The sequence below is a fragment of the Myxine glutinosa genome, chromosome 1 (genome assembly GCF_964187855.1).
Source record: "Myxine glutinosa chromosome 1, kmMyxGlut1.1, whole genome shotgun sequence".
Classification (NCBI taxonomy): Eukaryota; Metazoa; Chordata; class Myxini; order Myxiniformes; family Myxinidae; genus Myxine; species Myxine glutinosa.
The window spans coordinates 416,574,117-416,599,585 of NC_136261.1; the positions used below are offsets into that span (position 1 = coordinate 416,574,117).

The window sequence follows — 25,469 nt, forward strand, 5'->3', positions numbered from 1 at the left end:
TCTTATCCACCATCTCTTATCTTCTCTTATCCACCATCTCTTATCTTCTCTTATCCACCATCTCTTATCTTCTCTTATCCACCATCTCTTATCTTCTCTTATCCACCATCTCTTATTTCTCTTATCCACCATCTCTCATCCTCTCTTATCCACCATCTCTTATCTTCTCTTATCCACCATCTCTTATCTTCTCTTATCCACCATCTCTTATCTTCTCTTATCCACCATCTCTTATATTCTCTTATCCCCCATCTCTTATCTTCTCTTATCCCCCATCTCTTATCTTCTCTTATCCCCCATCTCTTATCTTCTCTTATCCCCCATCTCTTATCTTCTCTTATCCACCATCTCTCATCCTCTCTTATCCACCATCTCTTATCTTCTCTTATCCACCATCTCTTATCTTCTCTTATCCACCATCTCTTATCTTATCTTATCCACAATCTCTTATCTTCTCTTATCCACCATCTCTTATCTTCTCTTATCCACCATCTCTTGTCTTCTCTTATCCAACATCTCTTATCTTCCCCCATGCAAAACCATGATCTTTTCTACCACCGATAAAACGACCCAAATCCACCTTTTTCAAATTCCATTTTTCTTTCCTGAAAGTCCAAGTAGTGTCCATTTGTTTTTTACCGTTTCGCACCCCTCTCCCTTCCGCAGATCTACTACTGAACTTCTTCTCTACTGTTGCAGTGTTTCCCTCTCACCCCCCTCTTTTCTCCCACTCCCTTTAATGCATGTTTTATGTGTTTTCTGTTGATGTCTTTATATGTTGCTCTTACTCGTAAGAAGTAGCCTCCTCATAAGTTTTGGAGCTAGTTGTCCATTTAGCAATGTCTTGTTTTGATACATGTGCTGGGAGGAGGTTGCAGTAAAGACATGGACCAAATGTCCTGTAACGGTGTAGTGTTCTGTTGATATTTAGATAATCCTTTGCCTCGACTGAATAAATGTCTTATTGACCCGATTTATATTTGGAAGATTTAAACTTTGTGTCCTGCAAAAGACTGACACTGAATTGTTTGCAGGTGATGTCTGTCCTGTGAAAGTGGAATGCACACAAAACAACAACGATTCTTCTGTTTCAGAAGCTTTGAGATATGCATCTGTAAAGGAAGAGTCAGATGTTCCTTTGACAAATGGCAGTGCTGCCTGTTCTACAACTGGTGAGTAGAAACCTACAAAATTACCATTCAGGGCTGAATTTATGAACGGCACATGGTGAGCATTTTGTTAACACACGCGTAAACCTTAAACGTTGTCAAAAATATTGTTGTGTGTGCACAGCTAATCCATCTGTCCAGATCGCAATTTGTGAAAGGATATAAACAGCCAATTAGTTGTACGTGTTGAAACATCTGATTAGCCTGTGATATCTCGAACATACAATTTAAATGATACACTTGCACAGAATTGCAGCGTCACAAACAATTGTTGAAGGGGATTCAGCACATGGATCCTCATCGTAGGTTGATCCAGGTGATCTTACGCAAGATTAAGCAGCGATCAAAATGATTCCTTTGAGATTCTAACGCTGGACAAATTAAATATTGCCATATTTCTTCAGAGGATTGCATCTATCCTCGAAGATTCTCAATGCACGTCGGTGAACTGCTCTATTACTATCCTCTCTTCCTCCTCTTGAGATAATTCAAGCACTCCTAATGCATCTATATGCTATTCACCATCCCATGTTAACTCCCAATTACAAGTCCTGCAATGCTCGCTTCAAGGCCTTAAACACACTCGATCGTCGCGCATGAACGTTTCTACACACGTCTAATTATTTAACACCTTTCGGAAATTCAGCCCATAATCTTTTGAATTCAGAATACCGTATATTCTAGCGTACATGTCGAGGTGGATTGCAAGTCAAATTGGATAGTTTCCCCATTTTTCTTTCCTTCATTCATAGACACATCGATTAGGAGTATTAGATGAAGCAAGATGAACCACAGTTGTTACCAAAACTGTCAGTCAATCAAAACCATACAGGTGCTAATTCCTCCCTGACACTGTCACAACTCCTTTGTCACAATTCCTCAACCCATCACTACCTAGCCTATTGTTCTTCTTCTCCTCATCCTGCCCTCCATCCTTGCTCTTATGCAATCTGACACACTGTCAATGGCTCCCCCTACCTCCCCCTCTCTTGTACCTGATGTTCCCTCTTCTTTAATGGTATGGACCTCAAACATCTGCGGCATTTGCTCAGACTTGAATGATTTCTCCATACAGGTTGCTTCTAACAAACCAAACTTGATCTGCTTAACAGAAACCTTCCTCCTTCAAGATGTCTCTGACTCCTTAGTATCTCTCCCTGATTACTCCCTCCTCTGGTATGATAGACCTGAGCCTTGTCCTGGTGGCAGAGTTGCTCTCTATATGAGAAATCTATTCCACACTCTTCCTGCACAAACCCTCTCTACGCCATACCCCAGGAGTTTCCCCCTCCTCCAAATCCTTGTGGCGTCTGGTCAAATCCGTTTCCGGAGATTGTTCTCCTTCCATCCCTTCATTTACCTCAAATGGCCACACACCTGACGCTGCACGAGAAAAAGCTGAATGCCTCAACTCTGTGCTGCCTCAAAATCTTGTGTCCCAAACCCATCTCTCTTTCTGTACCCACCTTACCCAGTCATACCAGGTTGCTCCTGGACTCTGTATCCTTCTGTCACTACAAGGTGAAGATTCTGTCAAGCCATGACTCTGTTTCTGCAAATGGACCAGGCGGCATCAGCCCATGGGTCCTAAAATCCTGCTTTACTGTGCTATCATGCCCTCTCTCTGTTCTCTTCACCCTCTCTTTTGCTCAAGGTCATCTGCCATCAGCTTGGAATTCAGCCAACATTACCACTTTATACAAAAAAGGTGCAAAAACAGATCCTTGCAACTACAGACCAACCAGCCTGCTCCAAATCATCAGCAAGATAATGGAATCCATCATTGCATCTGATATTAAATCCTTCCACTTCTCCAATGGCTTGATCTCTGATAATCAATTTGGATCCAGACCAGGCCAATCTACAATGGACATGCTGCTTCTGCTGTCTCAACAATAGGTGGAGGTCCTCAATGCCAAATACGAAATCGGCGCCGTCTCCCTTGACATATCTCGTGATTTTGATATGGTTTGGCACCCCGCCCTACTCACCAAACTCTCTTCTTATGGTATTGATGGAAATCTCCACACATGGCTTGCGGACTTCCTCTCCTGTCGTCATCAACATGTAGTCCTCAATGGAATTCTCTCATCTCCTTTTCCTGTCCAGGCTGAAGTTCCTCAGGGCAGTGTTCCGAGCCCTGTGATTTTTCTCTTCTTCATCAATGATCTCTCTGACTCTCTTGAAAATCCTCTCTATCTCTTTGCTGATGACTTCACTGTCTGCCGCTCCATATCTCATCCCTCAGATCGGCAGGCAGAAGCGTCTTCACTCTTTGCATACCTGCACAAAATCACAAACTGGTCAAACAAGTTGGACATGTAATTCAATCCTGGAAAAACTCACACTCTCACCTTGTCTCTCTGAAAAGACGGTCTGGAAAACCCTCTGTCACTCAAGCTTTTTGGTCTCATTATCTGCCATTATCTTTCTTGGGGAAAAAAACATTTCCAACTTGTCTCCAAACACAGTCGCTGACTGGGAATCTCCATCATGAGAAGTCCTTTCTTGGCATGACTGAGCCTCTCACCACATTCAAAGTTTTCATCCACAGCTGGATGTAGCACTGCTCTCCCCTCTGGGCTGGTGCTTCTGACTCACACCCAGCTCAGCTTCATCCTGGAGAAAACAAAACTTTTAGATTCATTGGTATCTCCCACGATGAAGCTGATCCTTTCACACTCACCACAGGCAGGTTGGTGGTCTTTCTTCCTTCTACCGACTCCTCCCTGGCCGAGCTCCCACTGCTCTGTCTGTGCTCTGTCCCCCAAATATTCCTTCAGGACAGAGAAGATCTTCCATGAACCCTCTTCTGGTGAAACTGCCTAAATCAAGACTCTCTACTCACCTTCACTCTTTCATTCCTCTTTTCTCTTGCCTTTGGAACAAACTCCCACACTCTCTTCAATCCCACTCCTCCCTCAAGGTCTTTAAAACAGCTGTTCACCACCATCTCTGATCTTTTCCCATCCAAGACCTTGATATTTTCTATCCCCGTTAATTCACCCCAGATCTACCTTTTTCAAATTCCGACTTCTCTCCTGAAAGTCCAAATGGTGTCCATTTGTTTTATGGCCCACCACCTCCCCCCCCCCCCCCCACCCATCCCCTCTCCTTTCCACAGATCTGCCTATATCCCTGCTCTGCTTTTACTTGTGTGCTTCCCTCTCTCCACCCCCCTCTTGTCTCCAGCTCCCTTTATTATATGTTTTATGTGTCTCTGTTTATGTTTTTGTGCCTTATGTGTTGGCTTTTACATGAGCCTTGAATTTGTATACAATAAAATAAAATATTGTCAACCCTTATGGAAATTCTGATCATGTCACTAACGAAGTTCAGGTTTCTTTTTCTTCACCATCAACTGTTGTTCATCGTGTCCATTGGACTGTCTTTCAAGATAGCAAGGCTGACTGGGATGGCTTGCCTTCTTTTCTTGCCGATGTTCACTGGAACTCAATCCTTTGTCACAACCCATCTGAAGCTGCTTAGGAAGTTACTGAGTGGATCCGTGTTGGTATGGACCTCTTTCTCCCTTTTCGGACCTACCAAGTGAAACAACACTCTCAGCCATGGTTCACTCCAGCTTGTTCTGCTGCTATGAACCCATCGCAATCGCTTTTTCAAACAGTGTCACTGTGTTGGCTTGAGTGAGGCACATCGTTTGTTTCGCCTTGCGAGCATCCACTGTACACGAGTATTGGAGAATGCCAATCGATGATATGCAGAATGTATTTGTAATTCTATCTCAAGTAAACAGCTCGGTTCTCAAGATTTTTGGGGAATTGCTAATAGCGTTCTCAACCGTAATCAATAATCAATTCCTGCCCTCTTCAATTTCCCTGAAGTGCTTACTTCTCCTATTGATAAAGTAAACCTCTTTGCTGTGCATTTTGCTGCAAACTCCACACTTGAAGACCATGGACAAACATTGCCTGTTTGTCCTTCTCATCTTGACACCAAGCTTTCCACTATCATCGGCACACCGAGGAAAGTTGCTAAGATTATTCAAAGGCCTGACATTTGAAAATCTACTGCACCAAATATAATCCCTACAATTGTTTTGAAGATGTGTTCATTTGAACTGTCTTCTGTTCTCTCAAAACTTTCTTGCTTGTGCATGTCTAAGTCTGTGTTTCCACTTATCTGGAAGCAGGCTTCTGTAGACCCTGTCTTTAAAGGCTCCGGTGAGTAATCAGATCCTTCTAACTATCGGACTGTTAGCCTTCTACCTGTTATCGGCAAATGTTTGAATCCTTGACAGAACAACTCATGACTCATCTGGAAACCCACAACCTCCTAACGGATGTTCAGTATGGACATAGACAGTCATTGTCTGCTGGTGATGTTCTACCCTAATCATTGAACATGTGAATGGGGCTTTGGGTCATCGTGGAGAAGCTATGGTTGTTTGTTTCGACAACTCGAAGGCTGAAATCATCTGGCATTTCTGGAAAATTGCTTGATACAATCACTGACTTCCTTACAAATCGTCAAATCTCTGTGGTCAATGAGGGACAGTAATCCCCTGTCCATAATATGAATGTGAGTCCTCAGGGGTCTATCTGTGTTGGGTCCAATTTTGTTCATGTTATATATCAATGATCTGCCTGATTGTATTCTTTCTCAATTAAGCATTGACGCAGATGACTCAACACGATATACTACATACCCAGGAACCTTGTCTCCTCTTACCCGTGACCAGCGGCGTCAGGAGCCAGCACGGACCCCGAGGCAAACAACCTCGGGGCTCCCACCCTCACCATTTCTCTGTTTTATAACTTTTTAAGGAACTTTCTTTGATGAAAACCAAAAAACTTAAAAAAAACAAATGGTCACTTTTATTCAGCTGTTTGATCGAAAATATACGAGAAAGCGAGACGTTTGGACCATTCGAGTCAATTCGCAGCCTCGACTGTCAAACACTATTTCTCCCTAAGATTGAAAAAAAAATACGTGAGAAGATGGTTCATAATTTTTTTTGGACAAAGAGGATACAAACCGATTTCTTTATAATGCACATTTCTGGTTAATAACCATTTTCTGTAAAGTTTGAAACTACCATTAACAGCGGCAAATGTTTTGTTTTCGGCAAGAAAAAGCAAAATCATCTTCATCGTTTAAATGTAATGATGAGGAAATGAGGATCAGCCGATGAGGGGTTTCACTGTACTGTTAAAAAAAATAATTACAGAAGCTCTGCCTGAGGCACTGATTCTTTCAGTCACTCAACACGTCTGGCAGTTTCTTCCCATCCATATACGATACCTGTCCCAAGGAGTAAGACTATAAGGTATTCTTCTGTTTCTTTTTCAATGCAAGGCATCATTCTGGAACAGCTTACCTGCATCCTGCTTTCACCTCTTTCTCAACCTACCTCAATTCAAGAGGAATGTCAATAGACTCCTCCTTTCTGTCTAATGTCTAATATCTATACTGTAGCGACCCATGGGTCCCCCAAGCAAGACCGGCATCAGAATCTCCTTGCTCCAGCCGGTGACGTCACCGGCGGGGATCCACGGCACCAGAGTGGCTGGTCACGTGACCGCCAAAGCGTGCCGCGCGTGCGGGTATAATGAGCTACACCTGTGGATCACGTGACCACCGAAGCACGCCTCTCAAGCGAGGCGTGGCTTTCGGTTTCGGTTTCGGTTTCTGGTTTTGCTTTATAATGCAGCCCGATAAACGGGCTTTTGAGTGTTACCGAGTTGGTTTTACGAATAAACATCTTCTCGGACGAGTTTGTGCCTTGCCATCCTTTATTTGTATTCTGCTGGAGTCCGGACTCCTTCACTGGTGACCCCGAATTTGCAACACGGCAATGGACACCGCAGTGTCCCTCAGGCTGCCCACCTTCTGGGAAGCACATGCCGCCATCTGGTTCGCGCAGGCGGACTCCCAGTTCGCCCTGCATGGCATCACGGAGGACGCCACCCGCTACCATTACGTGGTCGCCGCGCTCGGCTCCGCGACCGCTGCCCGCTGCCTGAGCTTCCTCCAGAACCCGTCCACTGACGGCAAGTACGATGCCATCAAGGCACTTCTGCTGGGCGCGTTCGCCCTTTCCCCGGCTGAGCGTGCATGACGCCTGCTCGACCTACCTGAGCTCGGTGATACACGCCCGTCCGAGCACATGGACTACATGCTCGCATTGCTCGGCGAGCACCCCTCGGATTTCCTGTTTCAGGAGCTCTTTCTTCTCCAGCTCCCGGCCCCGGTACGGGTCGCCCTGGCAGGTACGGCCATCGTAAACCCCCGTGACCTCGCCAAGGAGGCCGACAAGATCGCTTCGGCAAGCCTGCTCACTGGAGCGGCGAGCCAGCTCGTCGGGGTGGTGGCCGGGAGCCTTCCCGCCCACCCGCCCGACGCCTGCGACTCAGTCTCCTTCCCGGAGCCCGCCGGGCCGGCACGACTGGCAGCGGCTACGCCGCGTCGCCCGGTCCCGACGTGTCGACCGGAGCCCCCGCCGGACCCGGCCTGGTGCTATTTCCATGCCAGGTTCGGGCGGCAGGCCCGATCATGCCGACCCCTGTGCACGTTTGGCAAGTCAGGAAACGGGCGAGCCGGCGTTCCCTCCCAGCAATGAACGCCGGCCGTTCCGGAAACCTGCTGTTCATCGCGGACCGAGCGTCGGGGCGGCGCTTCCTCTGTGACACCGGCGCCCAGCTGAGCGTCATTCCCGCTTCGGCGGAGGACAGACGGGCCGCCGTCTGCGGCCCCCCATTGGTCGCGGCCAACGGCTCCGCCATCCGCACTTTCGGCCCACGCACCGTCACCCTCCGCTTCGGCAGCCAGCTCTTTCACTGGGAGTTCGTGACGGCGGACATCCCCATGGCTTTGCTCGGGGCCGATTTCTTGTGTGCCCACGGGCTGCTGGTAGATGTGAAACGCCGGCGTCTCGTCAACGCTGAGACTTTCAGCTCCCTGGCGTGCGCCTTGAGCCGGGCCGCACCCACCGAGTTTTCCTGCGCCCTCCCATTGGCGGACGACTTCGCACATCTCCTCGCGGAGTTCCCGGCCCTCATGCGGCCGACGTTTTCGGCCATCGCGGTGAGGCACGGCATCGAGCATCACATCCCCACTACGGGCCCGCCGGTGTACGCCCGGGCTCGCCGTCTTGACCCCGCCAAACTCGCCGTCGCCAAGGCCGAGTTCACGGCACTGGAGCACCTCGGCATCGTACGGCGCTCCGGCAGCGCCTGGGCCTCGCCGTTGCACATTGTCCCGAAGCCGGGGAGCGGATGGCGGCCATGCGGCGACTACCGCCGCCTCAATGACGCCACTACCCCTGACAGGTACCCCGTCCCGCACATCCAGGATTTTTCCGCCCGGTTGGCGGGGCGGACCATTTTTTCTAAAGTGGACCTGATTCGGAGGTACCACCAGGTGCCCGGCCTCCCAGCCGACATCCCGAAGACGGCCGTGATCACACCTTTCGGCCTCTTCGAGTTCCTCCGGATGCCCTATGGCCTCAAAAACGTGGCGCAGGAGTTCCAGCGCCTGATGGATGGCGTGCTGTGCGACCTGCCATACCTCTTCACCTACCTGGACGACATCCACGTCGCCAGCATGTCCAGAGCCGAGCACCTCCTCCACCTCCGGACGCTTTTCGGCCGCCTCAGCGAGCACGGCTTGATTGTCAACCCGGCCAAATGTCGTTTTGGTGCGGCGACGATCGACTTTTTGGGCCACCGCATCACCCGGAACGGCGCTGTGCCGCTGCCGGCCAAAGTCGAGGCCATCGCCGCTTTCCTGCACCCCCGCTCCGTCAAGGCGCTGCAGGAGATCCTCGGGATGGTGAACTTCTACCACCGCTTCGTGCCCCGAGTGGCGCAACTCATGCGGCCCTTGTACGCCGCCCTCCGAGGCCAGCCAGCGAAGCACGACGTCGTCTGGTCCACAGACATGGACGCGGCTTTTGCCGGTGCGAAACGGGCCCTCGCCAACGCCACGCTGCTGGCCCACCCGGTGACTCATGCCCCCATCGCCCTCACCACGGATGCCTCTGACTACGCCGTGGGCGCGGTCCATGAACAATGGGTGAACGGGGCCTGGCAGCCGCTCGTGTTCTTCAGCCGGCAACTCCTGCCCAAAGAGCTGAAGTACAGCACGTTCGACCGCGAGCTCCTCGGGCTGTACCTGGCCGTCCACCATTTTCGCCACCTCCTGAAGGGCCGCCCATTCACAGCCTTTGTCGACCACAAGCCATTGATTTTCGCAATGGCCAAGGTCACGGAGCCGTGGTCGGCCCGCCAGCAGCGCCACCTCTCCGCCATGTCGGAATACACCACGGACATCCGGCACGTTGCCAGGAAAGACAACACCATGGCCGACTGCCTTTCTCGGGCCGGCGCCAACGCCGTCCACCTCGGCGTGGATTTCACCCTGATGGCGACGGACCAGGCCACCGACGGCACAGTGCAGGCACTCAGGGTGGCAGACACGGGCCTCCGCTTGGCTGACGTGCCCTTCGCGGGCACGGTCCTGCTTTGCGCAGTCTCCCAGGGCCGACCGCGCCCCGTCGTGCCGGTCTCCTGGCGGCGCCGCATTTTCGCTTCCCTCCACGACCTCTCGCACCCAGGCCGGAAGGCGTCCCAGAAGCTGGTGTCGGCACGCTTCGTCTGGCATGGGTTGTGACAGGACGTCCGCGACTGGGCCAACGCCTGCACAGCCTGCCAGCGGGCCAACGTCCACCGTCACACCCTGGCTCCGTTGGCTCCTTTCACCGTGCCCGAGCAGCGTTTCGACCACGTCCACGTGGACCTGGTGGGTCCCATGCCCCCATCGCGGGGGTTCACCCACCTGCTCACCATGGTGGACAGGACCACCAGGTGGCCGGAGGCCGCGCCCCTCACCTCCACCACCACCGCCGACATGGCGCAGGCGTTCATCGCCACCTGGGTCACGTGCTTCGGCGCACCGGTGGACATCTCATCCGACCGCGGCCCACAGTTCACGTCCGAACTTTGGGGCGCGGTCGCCTGCTCATTGGGAGTCACTCTGCACCGCACCATGGCCTACCACCCCCAAGCCAACGGGTTGTGTGAGTGGTTTCACCGCTCCATGAAGGCCCCACTCATGGCCGGCCTCCAGGATGACGGGTGGGCCGACCGGCTCCCGTGGGTCCTTTTGGGCCTCCGCACGGCCCCCAAGGAGGACCTTCAGGCATCCACCGCCGAGCTGGTGTACGGCCAGACTCTCCGCGTCCCGGGAGAGTTCGTGCCCGACGCCACCAGCCCCTGGTCCGCCGCGCGCCAGCGCATGGACTTCCAGGAGGCCGCCCAAAGTTTCGCCCCGGTGCCAACGTCCCGCCACGGCGACCCCCACTCCTACGTCCCCCCAGCACTCCGCACAGCGGAGTACGTCTTTGTGCACCACGACGCGCACCGGGGGCCACTCCGGCCACCTTACGACGGACCCTTCCGGGTCTTACGCCAGGACAACAAGTCCTTCATCGTCAGCATCGGCGGCCGGGCGGACCGGATCTCGCTGGACCGCCTCAAACCGGCCCACATGGACATCGGCCAGCCGCCACGGCTGGCTTTGCCACCGCGGCGCGGCCGCCCCCCATCCACTACACCCCCCGTCTGACCATCCACCACCACACCGGACCCCCCCCCCCCCGCGACTGGCCAGGGGTCGTTTCGGTCAGGTCATCCGGACCCCCTCAGGTTGACCTCCCTGGACCAAGTCCATTCTGGGGGGGCGTGTGTAGCGACCCATGTGTCCCCCAAGCAAGACCGGCATCAGAATCTCCTTGCTCCAGCCGGTGACATCACTGGCGGGGATCCACGGCGCCAGAGTGGCTGGTCACGTGACCGCCAAAGCGTGCCGCGCGTGCGGGTATAATGAGCTACACCTGTGGATCACATGACCACCGAAGCACGCCTCGCTTGAGAGGCGTGGCTTTCGGTTTCGGTTTCGTTTTCTGGTTTTGCTTTATAAGGCAGCCCGATAAACGGGCTTTTGAGTGTTCCCGAGTTGGTTTTACGAATAAACATCTTCTCGGACGAGTTTGTGCCTTGCCATCCTTTATTCGTATTCTGCTGGAGTCCGGACTCCTTCAATACTTTCGTTTTTGTAGCCCCCACCTCGAGTGGCCTTAAATGCTTTGTCGCAGGGGATATCTCATAAATATGGATGTGCATTGAGGGTACGTACCACAATTATCACCGCCAAACCGGTTGCACCCAAAGGAAACACGTTTGTAAAAGAGTGAGAACCCTGCGCCCGGAACAATTGATGTCAGGAGTGAGAATCGAATCTGGGGCCCTTTCAGCAGCACCACAAAAATTGTAAGGAGTGTAGGGTGAAATTGTACTAAAAAGAGTTATACAGCTACGTCAAGCCAAGGTGAGCAGGACCTGGTGGGCCTACTTCAGGAGGATATGGAGGAGCTAATTGCCCAGGAAGCTGTAAATGAATGTAACATTGTGGGAGAAGGACCAGGAGGGGTAGCAGTGGAGGTGCCGATGGCTAGGGAGGACACAACCCTCACCAGTCCCTGGAAAAGGCAGCATGATGGCATGGAATAGTGGGTCGCTGTTACCATCGCAGTCCGGCAATGACCAGGTGATGTTGTTGATTAGTCAACTAATGGCACAGATGATGAAAATGGAGGAGGGACGAGGTGGCTGGCATAAGGCATGACATGCATGTGGGGCAGGCAGAGGTAAAGGCTGATATGAAGGCTATGGGAAATGAGATAGCCGCAACGCTCGAGGCCGTAAGGGGAGAGGTGATTGAGCATGTGGATGGTGTCCGGAACGAGATGGGGGCAGGTGAGGCTAGAATGATGCAGGAGACAAATGGGATAAAATAAGAGGTGAATGGACTTAACCCTAGGATGCATTCGGGTACGATACCCCCACTCTTCCATTCGGAGGTCTTTTATGCCCTCAGGCTACGCTGTTTTTTTGTTTCACTATAACATTGTTGTAAAAACGTTTTTTACCCAAGATCTTTCATATATGCTTCGAAGAAAGGGTGGTGCATGTCCCTGTGTGTGTAGATTCTTTGTTTTTCGTTGAGGATTGGGGGGAATTATTTTTTAAATTTTTATCCCATCACATTGCCTGGGGGCATGATTTTGTTTTTGCGATAACTTTGTTCTAAAAACGTGTTTACCCATAATCTTTCATATGTGCTTTGAATGAAGGTTAATACATATTCCTGTATGAGTGTTTTGGGTTGTTTTTTTGTTGTTCAGGGTCGGGGAGAATGCATTTTTAAAATTTTAACCCATTAATTCATTTGGGGGTCTTTTTGGATAGGTTTAGTATTTAGGTTATTGTTGGTAAAAACAAACCAATCGGATGTAATTTTCTTTATTGCTGTTTTTTTTTGGATGTATTCTTTTTATTTTTATCATTATTATTTAATACCCACTCCCCCTGCCCCCTTTACATAGCATTGCTGAATGTGTGTGTGTGTGTGTGTGTGTGTGTGTGTGTGTGTGTGTGTGTGTGTGTGTGTGTGTGTGTGTGTGTGTGTGTGTGTGTGTGTGTGTGTGTGTGTGTGATGTGTTCTGATGTATCTTCCACACCCTTTGACACACAGGGCTCAAACTTGGCATGAAGAATGCTTGCTTCCCCAGAATAGTTTTGGAATTCGACCTCCCCCCCCCCCCCACCATCTTGATTGTGTGGGTGGTGGGGTAGGTAAAGAATCCCATGACTTCACAGACGTATTTCCAAGACATGCATTTTCAAAAAAATCAATACAAAACATTTTCAACAGTAAATTTATTCTTATTTCTTGGTGATGGCATGGCATTCTTATGGATGGCATTTGTTGCACAAAAGCAGGCTGTGCCAGTAGCACACATGCTGTGAGAATTTTTGGCATGTCGTGGAGATTTTTCTGTCCTGTTTTGTACAATAAGTGCACATTTTCCTTTTTTTGGCACCACCTGTGGACATCTCGGCTGTTGGGCACCAAATGCAAAAAATCTCCATGGAATATTTGACGCTGCTTGGAAGTGAAGGGTTGTTATTCAACCTGTCTTCCATATGAGGCATTACCATTTCCACAACAAGTTCTTTCAGGCACAAGCGGCGTACCTTGGGATGGAATTCTGGATGTTGTGATGAAAACAGCAGAAATGCATTCAGGCAGGCAACATCCAGGATGTTATACCACAGTGCCATGGACCACCTCCTGGTTTGTCGTTTGCATGAATATGTGCGAACCATTTGATCCATGGTATCCACACCGCCTTTAGTGCTTTTATAGTAGCTGATTATTTCAGGCTTTTTTTTCCCTGCTCATTCCTTCCATGGTCGCCTTGTCATGGTGTCGTGTGCTGAGCAAAATTACAGCTTTGTTGGGTCTTGGCACAGAGCTCACCATAGTTAGATTTTCAGTGAATCCAAATTCACTGCTGTGACGCTCTCTGTCCTTTCTGACTGCCATCAGTGCAGGGATATCGGCCTTATTTTTCTTACGTGTTCCCACAAGCGTCAGACGTTTCTCCAGCAGTGTCCGAGTAAGTGGAACACTCATAAATAAGTTGTCCATGGTGATATTTCGTCCTGAACCCCTCAATGGACCACACAATGTCTGTACGACATTTGATTCGAGGTTTTTTTGCATGGTTTGCCCAGGCTGTCCACCTGTGTATGCCATGCCATCCACAGCATATGAGGTCTTTGCATCACTAGCCCAAAATATATTGATGCCATATTTTGCCACTTTGCTCGGCCTATATTGGATAAATTTACAACGGCCTCTGAATGGTACCAGTTGCTCATCCACAGTGATGCCACATAACACAATTGTGTCAACTAGTGCCCTATGACACTCATTAGCAGACTAGTCCGACTGAGCTGGTAATATAAATTCAGCACACGAACAATGTTTCAATTGTGCAAACCATATGTGCAAAATTCCGATGGATATAACAAGATGAACGGTTAGACTATATTTTTATACTTACAGGCAATGTTTTTGAAGGCTCACAAACAAGGATTGCAAGAGATTGACAAAGACTGCAAAATGGCAGGCTAACTTGTCACCTCCCTGTTAGGTTGTGACCTGTGATATCACAACCTGTTATATATAATGTCAAACTGGTCCAAAAATACCCACGAATGCATTCATGGTGGTAAAATTTTTAAAATACATTCTCCCCAACCCTGAGAATAAAAAAAACCAAAACACTCACAAAGAAATATGTATTACCCTTCATTCAAAGCATGGATGAAAGATCATGGGTAAAAACGTTTTCATAACAAAGTTATCACAAAAACAAAATCATGCCCCCAGGCAATGTGATGGAATAAAAATTTAATTAATAAATTTTCCCCCAATCCTGAACGGAAAAAAAACAACACAAACACAGGAGCATGCACTACCCTTTATTGAAAGCATTTATGAAAGGTCATGCAAATATAAGTTAATATAACAAAGTTATAGCGAAACAAAAATCATGCTTGGCCTGGGTCCAAAAAGACCCACAAATGCATTAATGGGGGTAACATTTTTAAAATACATTCTCCCCGACCCTGAAAATAAAAAAACCATAACACACACAGGAATATGTTTTACCCTTTATTTGAAGGATATATGAAAGATCATGGGTGTAAACATTTTTATAACAAAGTTATCGCAAAAACAAAATTATGCCAGCCCAAAAAGACCCCCGAATGCATCCTATGGTGAAACAAGGAAAAACGGACTTGCAGAGGGGCAAAAAGAACTGAACAGCAAATTAGAAGAAATAGAGGATCTAAAGCCAGCTCAGAAGGGCAAGTAAGAAAGAATGTAAAATACGCCATGATGACCGAACACAGAACATAGAATAAATGGGATGAACGACAGAGACAAAAGAACAGAAAATGAAAAACAATGGAAGCAACTAAAGTCATCTCAGAAGAAGAACTAAAGGGGGCAAAGATGGAAATAATAAAGATAAAAAATGAATTTCGATGGATAAAGGCAAAGAAGAATTATGAGAGACAAGCAAGAGGGCAAATAATGTAAAGGAAGAGATTGTGGAATGTGTAGAAACAATGTGGAAAGATCGAGATAACGCATGGCAGGTGCAGGTGGAGAGGATATGAGCGATCAAAGCGGGTCACGACGAGGTGAGGCTGTTTGAGCTGGAGCGAATTCATGGTATGAAAGGGTGTGTGCTGAGCTTGGGTGGAATAACGAACTCAGGGTTCCTTGGAGTGCCGAGCCTGAGTGTAACGGAGTGTGTGCCACGAGCATGCAGAGTGGAGTGCATGACCGAGCGAGAGTACAGGTCTTTCACCGACTCAGATGTGGGTAACCGTTACCTTGACTGAGAGGAGGGGTGAGGTTACTGAGTGGGAAATATTTTAAATGTTAAGATGTTCTGGGCCTGTGCACGGGAGATAAAAAAGAACAGGTTTGTCATCTGTACCAGTCCAAGGGAGGTCACATTTCAAGGCACTGCATGTCACTGTGTGTTAACGGTCCTATGTGCCAGCAAAACACCTGTGTGTAGATGATTGAAAAAAAAATTCGCAAGGAATGGTGTACATCTGAGTACGTGGCACAAATGCTTCGCGCCACACATGGCAAATTCAGCTACGGAACCTCCGCGGGATGGCTCAATGTAAAGGAGTGTGTGAACTTTCATGGAGTGAGATTGACTTTGGAGTGCATCGTGTGAGTAAATGGTGTGTGAGAGATCGTGAGACGGCCGGTGTGTGTAAGTTGTGTGTGCTGGTCCGCGAGGCGATTTGAGGATGTACCGGATGTACGGTGCAAGAGTGGGCGTGGTGATGGTTACGAAGCTGCGTGTATTGTGTGACGTCTGCAGGGGTTCCGCACATGAGCAGTGGTAGTGAAGAACACAGAGGAAAATCTGCCGAATGTCAGTGTGAACATTTAAATTAATTGGCAGGTTACGGATGTGCCGCCAAACTTTCCCACAGAGGGAGCTTACATTGGATAGAATATTTAGTGTGGAAGTGGCTTAAGAGCTGGAAAACCAGAGCAATCGCTGCTGTTTGAACGTGCTGGGCACCCGAGGAGAAGCTGCCTACCTGTTCACGCTATGGAAGGATCACCTGCTGAGATCAATTGTGTTGCCAGGTTTGGCGGTCTCAATCGGTGTCAGTAGTTCGGTGTCAATCCAGGGTACCACCTGCGGGTCCATAGGTCGGGGAGAGTCCGAGAAATCCCACTCATGACGCACCCCAAACCCAAAACCTGCATCTGCAACAATATTTTCACTCTGTCTGCTGCTTGGGAGTCAAACAAAATTGAAAATCATTCCAAACAGGAGAATTACTGTTTAAAATTACATCATAAAGTACAATAACCACAAGCACAAATAACCAATGTAATGTGTTGGAGTGAGTGATATAATAGACTGTGCAACGCCAATAATTTCCAGAATTTTTTAAAAATGAATTTTACAATATTTATTTTAATTCAATTGAATTAAATACTTAAACACTGTTGAATACAAATCGCCTAATTGTTACATCCACTATCCTCCAGTTTAGCAGTGCGTGGACATGTTAAATAGGGTGGTATATGGGGCTGATGTAGAAGACTGCTTCAATAGTGCTTAATATCCGGAATTTTTCTTTTTAACAATACCTAACTTCATTATTATATTTAAATTGAAGGATATATTCCATGATGTAACATATTCTATGAACTCTCAAGATGGTTCTCAATGTCACTTCCTTGCAAAAGACTGACACTGATTTGTACACAGATGATGTCTATCCTGTAAATGTGGAAGGCAGACAACACAATCATTCATCTGTCACAGAAGATTCAGATGAAATTCACAAGACAAATGGAAGTGCTTCCTGTTTTGCAACTGGTGAGTGGAAACGCAAAAAATTAACATACAATCTTTTGTGTTGAGAAAATACATAATTTTTGGTGATCAATATTTTGCATTTTAATTTTGACCAGAAAAATTAAAATGTGTTCTTTGTTTCTGTAGAACAATCCAGAAGGAATATGGGACAAATAAGGTCCAGTCGCAGCTTGATGGTGAAGAAGAAGCCTTTTTTGAAGAAACGATCATGACATGAAGACTCACTTCTTATAAAATATAAGTTCATGTCTGGGCCTCGCAACACCAAGATTAATATTAAATTAAACAAATTAAACAAAAAGTATCTAAAAAGGCGAATACGTTATAAGTGCAATGTGTGCAGAATGGATTTTGCTTCAACGAGTGACATCAAAATACACAGGAGGATCCACACTGGAAAACGCCCCCACAAGTTATCTGTCTGTGATGAAGGTTTCTCTAGTAACAGCCTTTTTAATAGACATATGAAGATCCATGCAGGAGAGCGACCTTACAAATGCTCGATATGTGATAAAGGTTTCTCTCGACAATTCAGTTTGTAGTCACATCGGATGGTCCATACAGGAGAGCGACCTTACAAATGCTCGATATGTGATAAAGGTTTCTCTCGAAAATTCAGTTTGAAATCACATAAGATGGTCCATACAGGAGAGCATCCTCAAAAATGCACGATATGTGATAAAGGTATCTCTCAAAACAGCAATTTGAAATTACATATGAGGATCCATACAGGAGAGCGACCATACAAATGCTCCATATGTGATAAAGGTTTCTCTCGAAAAAACAATTTGAAATCACATATGAAGATCCATACAGGAGAGCGACCGCACAAATGCTCAATATGTGATAAAGGTTTCTCTTGAATAGGCCATTTGAAAAGGCATATGAGGATCCATACAGGAGAGCGACCTTACAAATGCTCTATATGTGATAAAGGATTCTCTCGAAAAAACAGTTTGAAATCACATGTGAGGATCCATACAGGAGAGCGACCCCACAAATGCTCGATATGTGATAATGGTTTCTCTCAAATAGGCCATTTGAAAAGGCATATGAGGCTCGATTTAGGAGAGTGACCTTACAAATGCTCCATCTATATATATAAAACACAGTTTGTGTGTGTGTGTGTGTGTGTGTGTGTGTGTGTGTGTAATGTTACCGATAGACTCCTAAATGGAGAGGCTCACGTACTTGATATTTGGCACAGACATGGCCGTTGAGTCTGGGAAGAACATGGCCGACCTAAAAATTTATTTCACAATATTTTTTTACCATATTTATACCTCAGCACATTTCAGCGAGGATTATTATGCACGGAAGCTGACCGGTGGCAGAGCAGCACGCTGATTCGCTCAGAGCGATCACGTGATGTTCCTTGCCGCCATTAACTCAGTTACGCGTTCGCACGTATTTCAGAGCAAAAAGCGATTGCGTTTTTTCACATTTCAGCGAGGAACATTGCCATTCACACCACATAGGTTTTGGTAATGTCAGAGTTTATGGGCGTAAACTGGATAGGCGGTTGTAATGTCGGAGTTTACGGGTGTAAACTGGATAGGTGGTTGTAATGTCGGAATTTACGGGTGTAAACTGGATAGGCGGTTGTAATGTCGGAGTTTACGGGCGTAAACTGGATAGGTGGTTGTAATGTCGGAGCTTACGGGCGTAAAATGGATAGGTGGCTGCCTTCAAACCAACTGCCTTGACGAATGCTTTGTCGAGTCTTACAGGCAGAGCAGTACCATGTCTTCCCGTCTGATACATCACCACGAGTAATAAAACCACAATGGACATTACATCGAGGGCAAATACAATAATTCTTGATGAGTCTGTGACGTGCACACCACTTAATAATGTCAGGTATTAATCATAATATCACTCACTTCTTTGGCTCTAATACCTGACATTATTAAGTGGTGTGCACGTCGCAGACTCATCAAAAATTATTGTATTTGCCCTCGATGTAATGTCCATTGTGGTTTTATTACTCGTGGTGATGTATCAGACGGGAAGACATGGTACTGCTCTACCTGTAAGACTCGACAAAGCATTCGTCAAGGCAGTTGGTTTGAAGGCAGCCACATATCCAGTTTATGCCCGTAAACTCCGACATTACAACCACCTATCCAGTTTATGCCCGTAAACTCCGACATTACCTAGGTTTTTTTTTCTTTCATCTTTAGATCCATATTTTTGTTCAGTGAGGAATATTATACACGGAATCTGAATCGGTGGCAGAGCAGCGCGCTGATTCGCTCATTCGCGCTCATTGATGACGATCACGATCACTTGATGATGTGATCACGAATGATGTTCGTGACGCGATCACGTGATGTTGCTTGCCGCCATAAACTCACAGCAAGTAGCATAGATTTTAGCATGATTAGCATTTAGCATGATTTATCATGATTTAGCATAGATAGTAGCATGTTTCACATAGATTTTTTTTCAGCGAGGAATATTATACACGGATTCTGACCGGTGGCAGAGCAGCACGCTGATTAGATCAGAGCGATCACGTGATGTTCCATCCCCGCCACCAGTTGGCTTCACTTTTCACGAAGTATGAGCATTCTATATATTTTCAATTCAGTGTGCCCGACTCACTCACGTACTTGATTTGATTTGTGGCATAGACATGGCCATTGGGCCTTCACGGTGTAATTTGTGCGAGGCTTTTGTCCGAGTGAGCTTGAGTCGAGAGGGCGAATGTACGGGTTGGGAAAGTACGAGTCTCCCTTCCCCCACCCGGCAACGCTGGTACTGGAGGGCGTCACAGGATTGGTGAGTCTCCAAAATCCGCTTCGTGCTGTTGCGAAGATTCAGGACGATGTCGCGATTGTTGTGCTGCTCTCCGACCATGAGAACTGCAACATCATTGTTGACTGGCCCTCCCCTTCCCCCTCCATCCTCCCCTCCCCCTCCCTTCCCCCTCCACCCTACCCCCTCCCCTTCTCCCCTCCCCATCCCTTTTCCCCCTCCCCCTCCCTTTTCCCCCTCCCCCTCCCTTTTCCCCCTCAATTTTCCCCCTCCCCCTTCCCCTCCCCCTATCCCTTCCCCCCTTCCCCCTCCCCCTCCCCCTCCCCATCCCCCTTCCCCTCCCCCCTCCCACTCCTCTCCTCTCCCATCCCCCCCTCCCCCCTCCCCCTACCTCTCCCCCCTCTTCTCCCTCACGTTTATACACGGAATGCCGGGTACTTCCCCCCCCCCCACCTCTTCTCCCCTCCCCCCCTCTCCTCTCCCCCCTCTCCTTCCCCCCTCTCCTCCCCCCTCTCCCCCCCGTTCCCCTCCCCTCCTTTTCCCCCTCCCCTCCCCTCCCCCGCCCGGCAATGCCGGGTACTTCTGCTAGTATGTGACAAAGGTTTCTCTCAAAAAAGCAATTTGAAATCACATATGAGGATCCATTCAGGAGAGCGACCTTACTGATGCTCAATATGTGACAAAGGTTTCTCTCAAAAAAGCAATTTGAAATCACATATGAAGATTCATACAGGAGAGCGACCTTACAAATGTTCGACATGTGATAAAGGTTTCCTTGAAAAATGCGATTTGAAAACGCATATGAAGATCCATACAGGAGAGCGACCTTACGAATGCTCAATATGTGATCAAGGTTTCTTTGAAAAATGCGATTTGAAAACGCATATGAAAATCCATACTGGAGAGCGACATCACAAATGCTCGATATGTGACAAAGGTTTCTCTCAAAAAAGCAATTTGAAATCGCATATGAGGATCCATGCAGGAGAGCTGAAATCTGAAATAGCAGGATATGAAAAATGAGGTTAAGAGGATAAGAAAATGACAGCTTAAAAAAAAAATGTAAAATTTATTAATTTGGTTCTCTATCTTCTCAATCTCTTAATCTGATATTGGATCTCATTGTGCTTCTCTCAGGGTTTTCCTTCAGTTGCCAATTTGTAATTCTTGTTTCTGTACTTGTCAAGTATCCAGCCACTTTCCATTTGAGGTTTTTCATTGTGATCTGTGTTTAGGAATTTTGTTTCCTTCTGATTTAGTTGTTTTTCTTGTCACTTTTTGGTTATGCTCACATGGCATCTTTCCATGGCAGTTTGGACATCAATTATTTCTTAATCTTTGCTGTCGTCCATGTTTCCTTGACATGTGTGATATGGGCAGAACAACCTTGTTGTAAAATTGTTTATCAGAAGATGTCTCCTGTTTTTTTACGAAACTTGAATTTGTGAAGGGTTTGGCAATAAAAAGAGGTACTAAAAGCACAAATGCACTGTCTGTGTTTTTGCGAATTCTCTGAAAGGTACCCGTCAATGAAGGGGGTTCGTCGTTGTCTGGCCTGAAATGAGAAATTTACTTTGGAGTGTGTGTTGGTAGAAACGGTAATGCAATGTAAATATTCAGTGAGCATATGTCGCAATGGGTGGAGCTGGTAACCTCGACAACCTCATTCCATTCCATCAGTGAAGATTTCCAATCTGTGCTTGTTGTATCTCCGAAGTACTGCTTGAAGGATGCAGGGGGTCCAAGGGGTGGAAAGGGTTTAAAGGGTGTAAAGGAGTGAAGGTGAAGTCAAAAAATTACCTCGGGTTCGTAAATAAATTAACTCGGGTGTGCACCACGGAAATAATGGGCAAAATGACGTCATCATGACTGCTTAAAACTTCTATTGAGGTGCATTGTTGTAAAACGTCTCATTGTGGAAGGTTTTGTAGTGATTAACTTTGGGAGCTCAAAGCGTCAAGGTCACAAACAAACAGAAAAACAACAACTCACCTTATTGTGAGTGAGGTAGATGTTGTAGGTTTACCCGTTGGCATGAGGTGGCTTGTAGATGGTGGCACGTGGGTTTTTGGCAGGTATTGCATGTAAGGATCTACCCTCGTTTATGATGATGTCCCACCAGTGCTGTAATGACTCCAAATATTGTTTTGTTTTTTTCACCCCTTCTGACTTGTGTCATTGAACGCGAGGCTGTTCTGGCTTTAATTTAATGTATTTGTTTAATCTGCACTGCTTCTAATTTCAAACTGCAACCAATGGGAACTTATAACGAACGGCCTCAGTTAAAAATGCACCAGTTGGCCCGATCACCCAAGATCATCACGACTTAATGAAATGAGATATTCGAAATCTGTTTTGTTGTCAGACAATCGGAACGCATTCTCTAAACAACTATATAGGTATACGAAGAAAAATTGATTGTTTAAAACTGTAGGATGTATATTTTGTGTGTATATTTGGAGGTGTAGATTTCGTAAAGTTAGCCAAGTGGTAACCTTTTTTCAACAAACAACTTTTTTCACCCTTGAGAGTGATGTTGTTGGATGAGCAGTAAAATTACCTTTAAATCGATGTATTGGTTGTGTTTGTACTATTTTGGTTTTTGAATGATCAGCGCAATTGAGAGGTAACTATGTCGCATCTTGGAGATCTCGCGAGATCTCGGAGACGGTGGGAGGGATTTTCGAAGCTCCACACGGTCTCCACGTTTTTCGAAGTTAAGTCTGTTCACAATTGTATTTTGTCGAAACTGTATTTATCCTTCGTTGTGTGAAGTTATTGTGTGCAACTTTGGTTGTTTCTCGGTGTTTATCTTTCATAAATTGATCGTCTGTTTGCCGTGTCGCGAGCAAGGCCTTTGCCGCGTCGCGAACGATTTGAAATCGAAGTTAAGTGATTGTTCCCATTTGTATTTTCGTTAAAACTGTATTTATTTATGGTGTTGTACGTATATTGTGTCCCTACGAAGATTTTTCGGTGCAAATCTTTCATACCTGTATTGAAAATCGTGTTAATTCGTGTCGTGTCTTGAGGCCTTGTACAGTGTGCACTGTACAACCTTGAGGCTTTGTTTTTCTCTCAGTGGTCCGTCGTTTGTGATCCAATAACTTTCGCTCTCTGTATTCCCAGTCTTTTCACCCATAGCCTACTTCCTTGTGTAAATCTCAACTCAAAAAAAACAAAAAACAAAACAAAAAAAACATTTCCTTCTCTGTTCTCATTCGTTTATTTCTTCTTATTCGTTCGTTCGTTCTTCGACCACGTGTTTCTCCCCCATTTCCCCAGATAGTTTTCACTCATTAACCTTCAATGTTTACACTTTCCCCTCAAGTTATGTATTCCGTCATATTTTATAACACCTTTTTCTTCTTCTTCTTTAAAAGGCTGCTTTCGACTTGCTCACCAAATCAATTCATCCCAAAAAAAATATCCATCTCCTATAGTGCCTTTTTTCTACATTCCCTAAACTCTCCTGCACTCCATCCTCCATCCAGCGTCCTTAAACATATTTTTAACTCGGTCACAAGAAACTCATTTTGCAATAAATGTTCGTTTCCCATTAATCGTACACTTTCAAAAATCCAATCTCACCCCTCCCCTCCAAATCTTCCCCATAACCCCTCCCCTCCAAATCTTCCCCATCACCCATCCCTTTCAAATCTCCCCCCTTGCCCCCTCCCTCCCAAACTACCCCCTCACCCCTCCACGCCAAGACGCCCCCTCACCCCTCCCCTCCTAGACTCCTGCCTCACCCCTCCCCTCCAAATCTCCCCCATATCCCATCCCTTTCAAATCCCTCCCCTTGTCCCTTCCCTCCCAAACTCCCCCCTCACCCCTCCCCTTCAAATCTCCCCACCCTCATTGCTTCTCAATTTCCCCCCTCTCACTCCCCCTCCTCAAAGCATCCTCCCCGCTTCTTCCCCCTTCAAACTCTCACCTCCATCTCCCCCAACCTTCTGCCTCGCTCTTCCCCCTCCTCAAATAACACCTCATTGTGGCTCACCCAATCACCATCAAACCTTTTGTCCGCCCCATCCTTCCCTTTCTCCGAGCTATTCTGAAATCTCTGACACACCTTCAACAGCTCTCCCTACCTCTTCCACCTCTTCCACATCTTACCCTACCCCTCCTCCCCCCTGTTCTGTATCTGATGCTCCCCCTTCCTCTTCATTAATGGTATGGACCTCAAACATCCAGGGCCTTCGTTCAAATTTAACTGATCTCTCCATACAGGTTGCTTCTGTCAAACCAGACGTGATCTGCTTAACAGAAACTTTCCTCCTTTATGATGTCTCTGATTCCATAGTATCTCTCCCGGGCTACTCCCTCCTCCGGTATGATAGACCTGAGCCTCGTCCTGGAGGCGGGGTTGCTATCTTTATCAAAAACTCTCTTCCTCACTCGCCCTGCACTGCACTCTCTCCACCTCACCCCCAGGAATACCTCTGGCTTCGGCTTCCCCTTCGCTCCCACCTCTTGTTCATATGTGTGTTGTACCGTCCACCAAACAGTGATGACTCCATCTACATCTCGCTGTCTGATGATATGGACCAACTTCTATCTACTCATCCCAACTCTCTCTTCCTCATATGTGGTGATTTCAACTGTCATCATGCCAGTTGGCTGGGTGTGGGTACCTCTCTCACCAGCCATGGCTCCTCAGCAAAGGACTTCTGCGTCTCACTGGGACTGACACAATCTGTCAATTTCCCGACCCGGATCTCAGTCAACGGAACATCTTCTCTTCTGGACTTGGTTATGACTAACTTCCCTGAAAATGTCTGCTGCTCTTCTTCTGCTCCGATCGGATCATCTGATCATGTCCTTGTTAAAGTGGACATCTCTCTGACCATATTCAGGGAGCCTGCTCAGCGTCGACGAGTCTGGCATTTCTCTCAGGCCAACTGGCACGGTCTTCAAGCAGCCATCAATCATCTGGACTGGTCTCCCATCTCTACCACCTCTGACATCAACTCATCCTGGGAATTCCTCCAAAGTAAATTGCTCTCTCTCATGCACAGAGTTATCCCATCTCGTCTTCAGTTGTCATACCCCTCCTCCCGTCCATGGTACACGGAATCTTGTGGTGAGGCTGTTGCCCAGAAACAACTTGCCTTCGTCTCCTGGAAAGCAAATCCAACGGAAGGAAATCTCATTTCCTTTCACAAAGCCCGAAACAAGTGTGTGTCCACCCTCAGGAGAGCCAGGAAACAATATCTCTCCGTTCTCAAGACCGAACTCTCTTATCTGTCTCCCTCTTCCAAATCCTGGTGGCGTCTGGTCAAATCCGTTTCTGGTGTTTGTTCCCCCTCCATCCTCTCCCTTACCTCAAACGGCTACACAGCTGACTCCGCACGTGAAAAAGCTGAATGCCTCAACTCTGTTTTTGCCTCTAAATCTTGTGTCCCAAACCCATCCCTCTCTATACCCACCATACCCAGTCGTACCCTGCTGCTCCTGGACTCCGTGTCCTTTCCTACTGACAAGGTGGAAAAGTTTCTGTCAACCCTCGACTCTGATTCTGCAATTCAACAACTGCTCAAGGTCATCTGCCAGCATCCTGGAAATCAGCAAACAATACCGCTTTACACAAAAAAGGTGCAAAAACAGATCCTTGCAACTACAGACCAATCAGCCTGCTCCCAATTATCAGCAAAGTCATGGAATCCATCATTGCTTCGGATATGAAATCTTTCCTCTTCTCCAATGGCTTGATCTCTGATCATCAATTT

At 47.3% G+C, this 25,469-nt stretch overlaps 2 protein-coding genes across 3 annotated transcripts in view; both read left to right on the top strand.

Annotated features, from left to right (window-relative positions):
* Positions 1–25,469, top strand: part of LOC144888231 (uncharacterized) — a 186,398-nt gene that overhangs the window by 16,083 nt on the left and 144,846 nt on the right. The window lies entirely within an intron of this gene.
* LOC137419613 (uncharacterized) overlaps positions 1–25,469 on the top strand; it is a 63,753-nt gene that overhangs the window by 15,740 nt on the left and 22,544 nt on the right. The window contains exon 3 of the mRNA XM_078770568.1: positions 1,035–1,172. Within this exon, the coding sequence (XP_078626694.1) occupies positions 1,035–1,172 (138 nt within the window). The remainder of the gene's footprint in view (positions 1–1,034; positions 1,173–25,469) is intronic.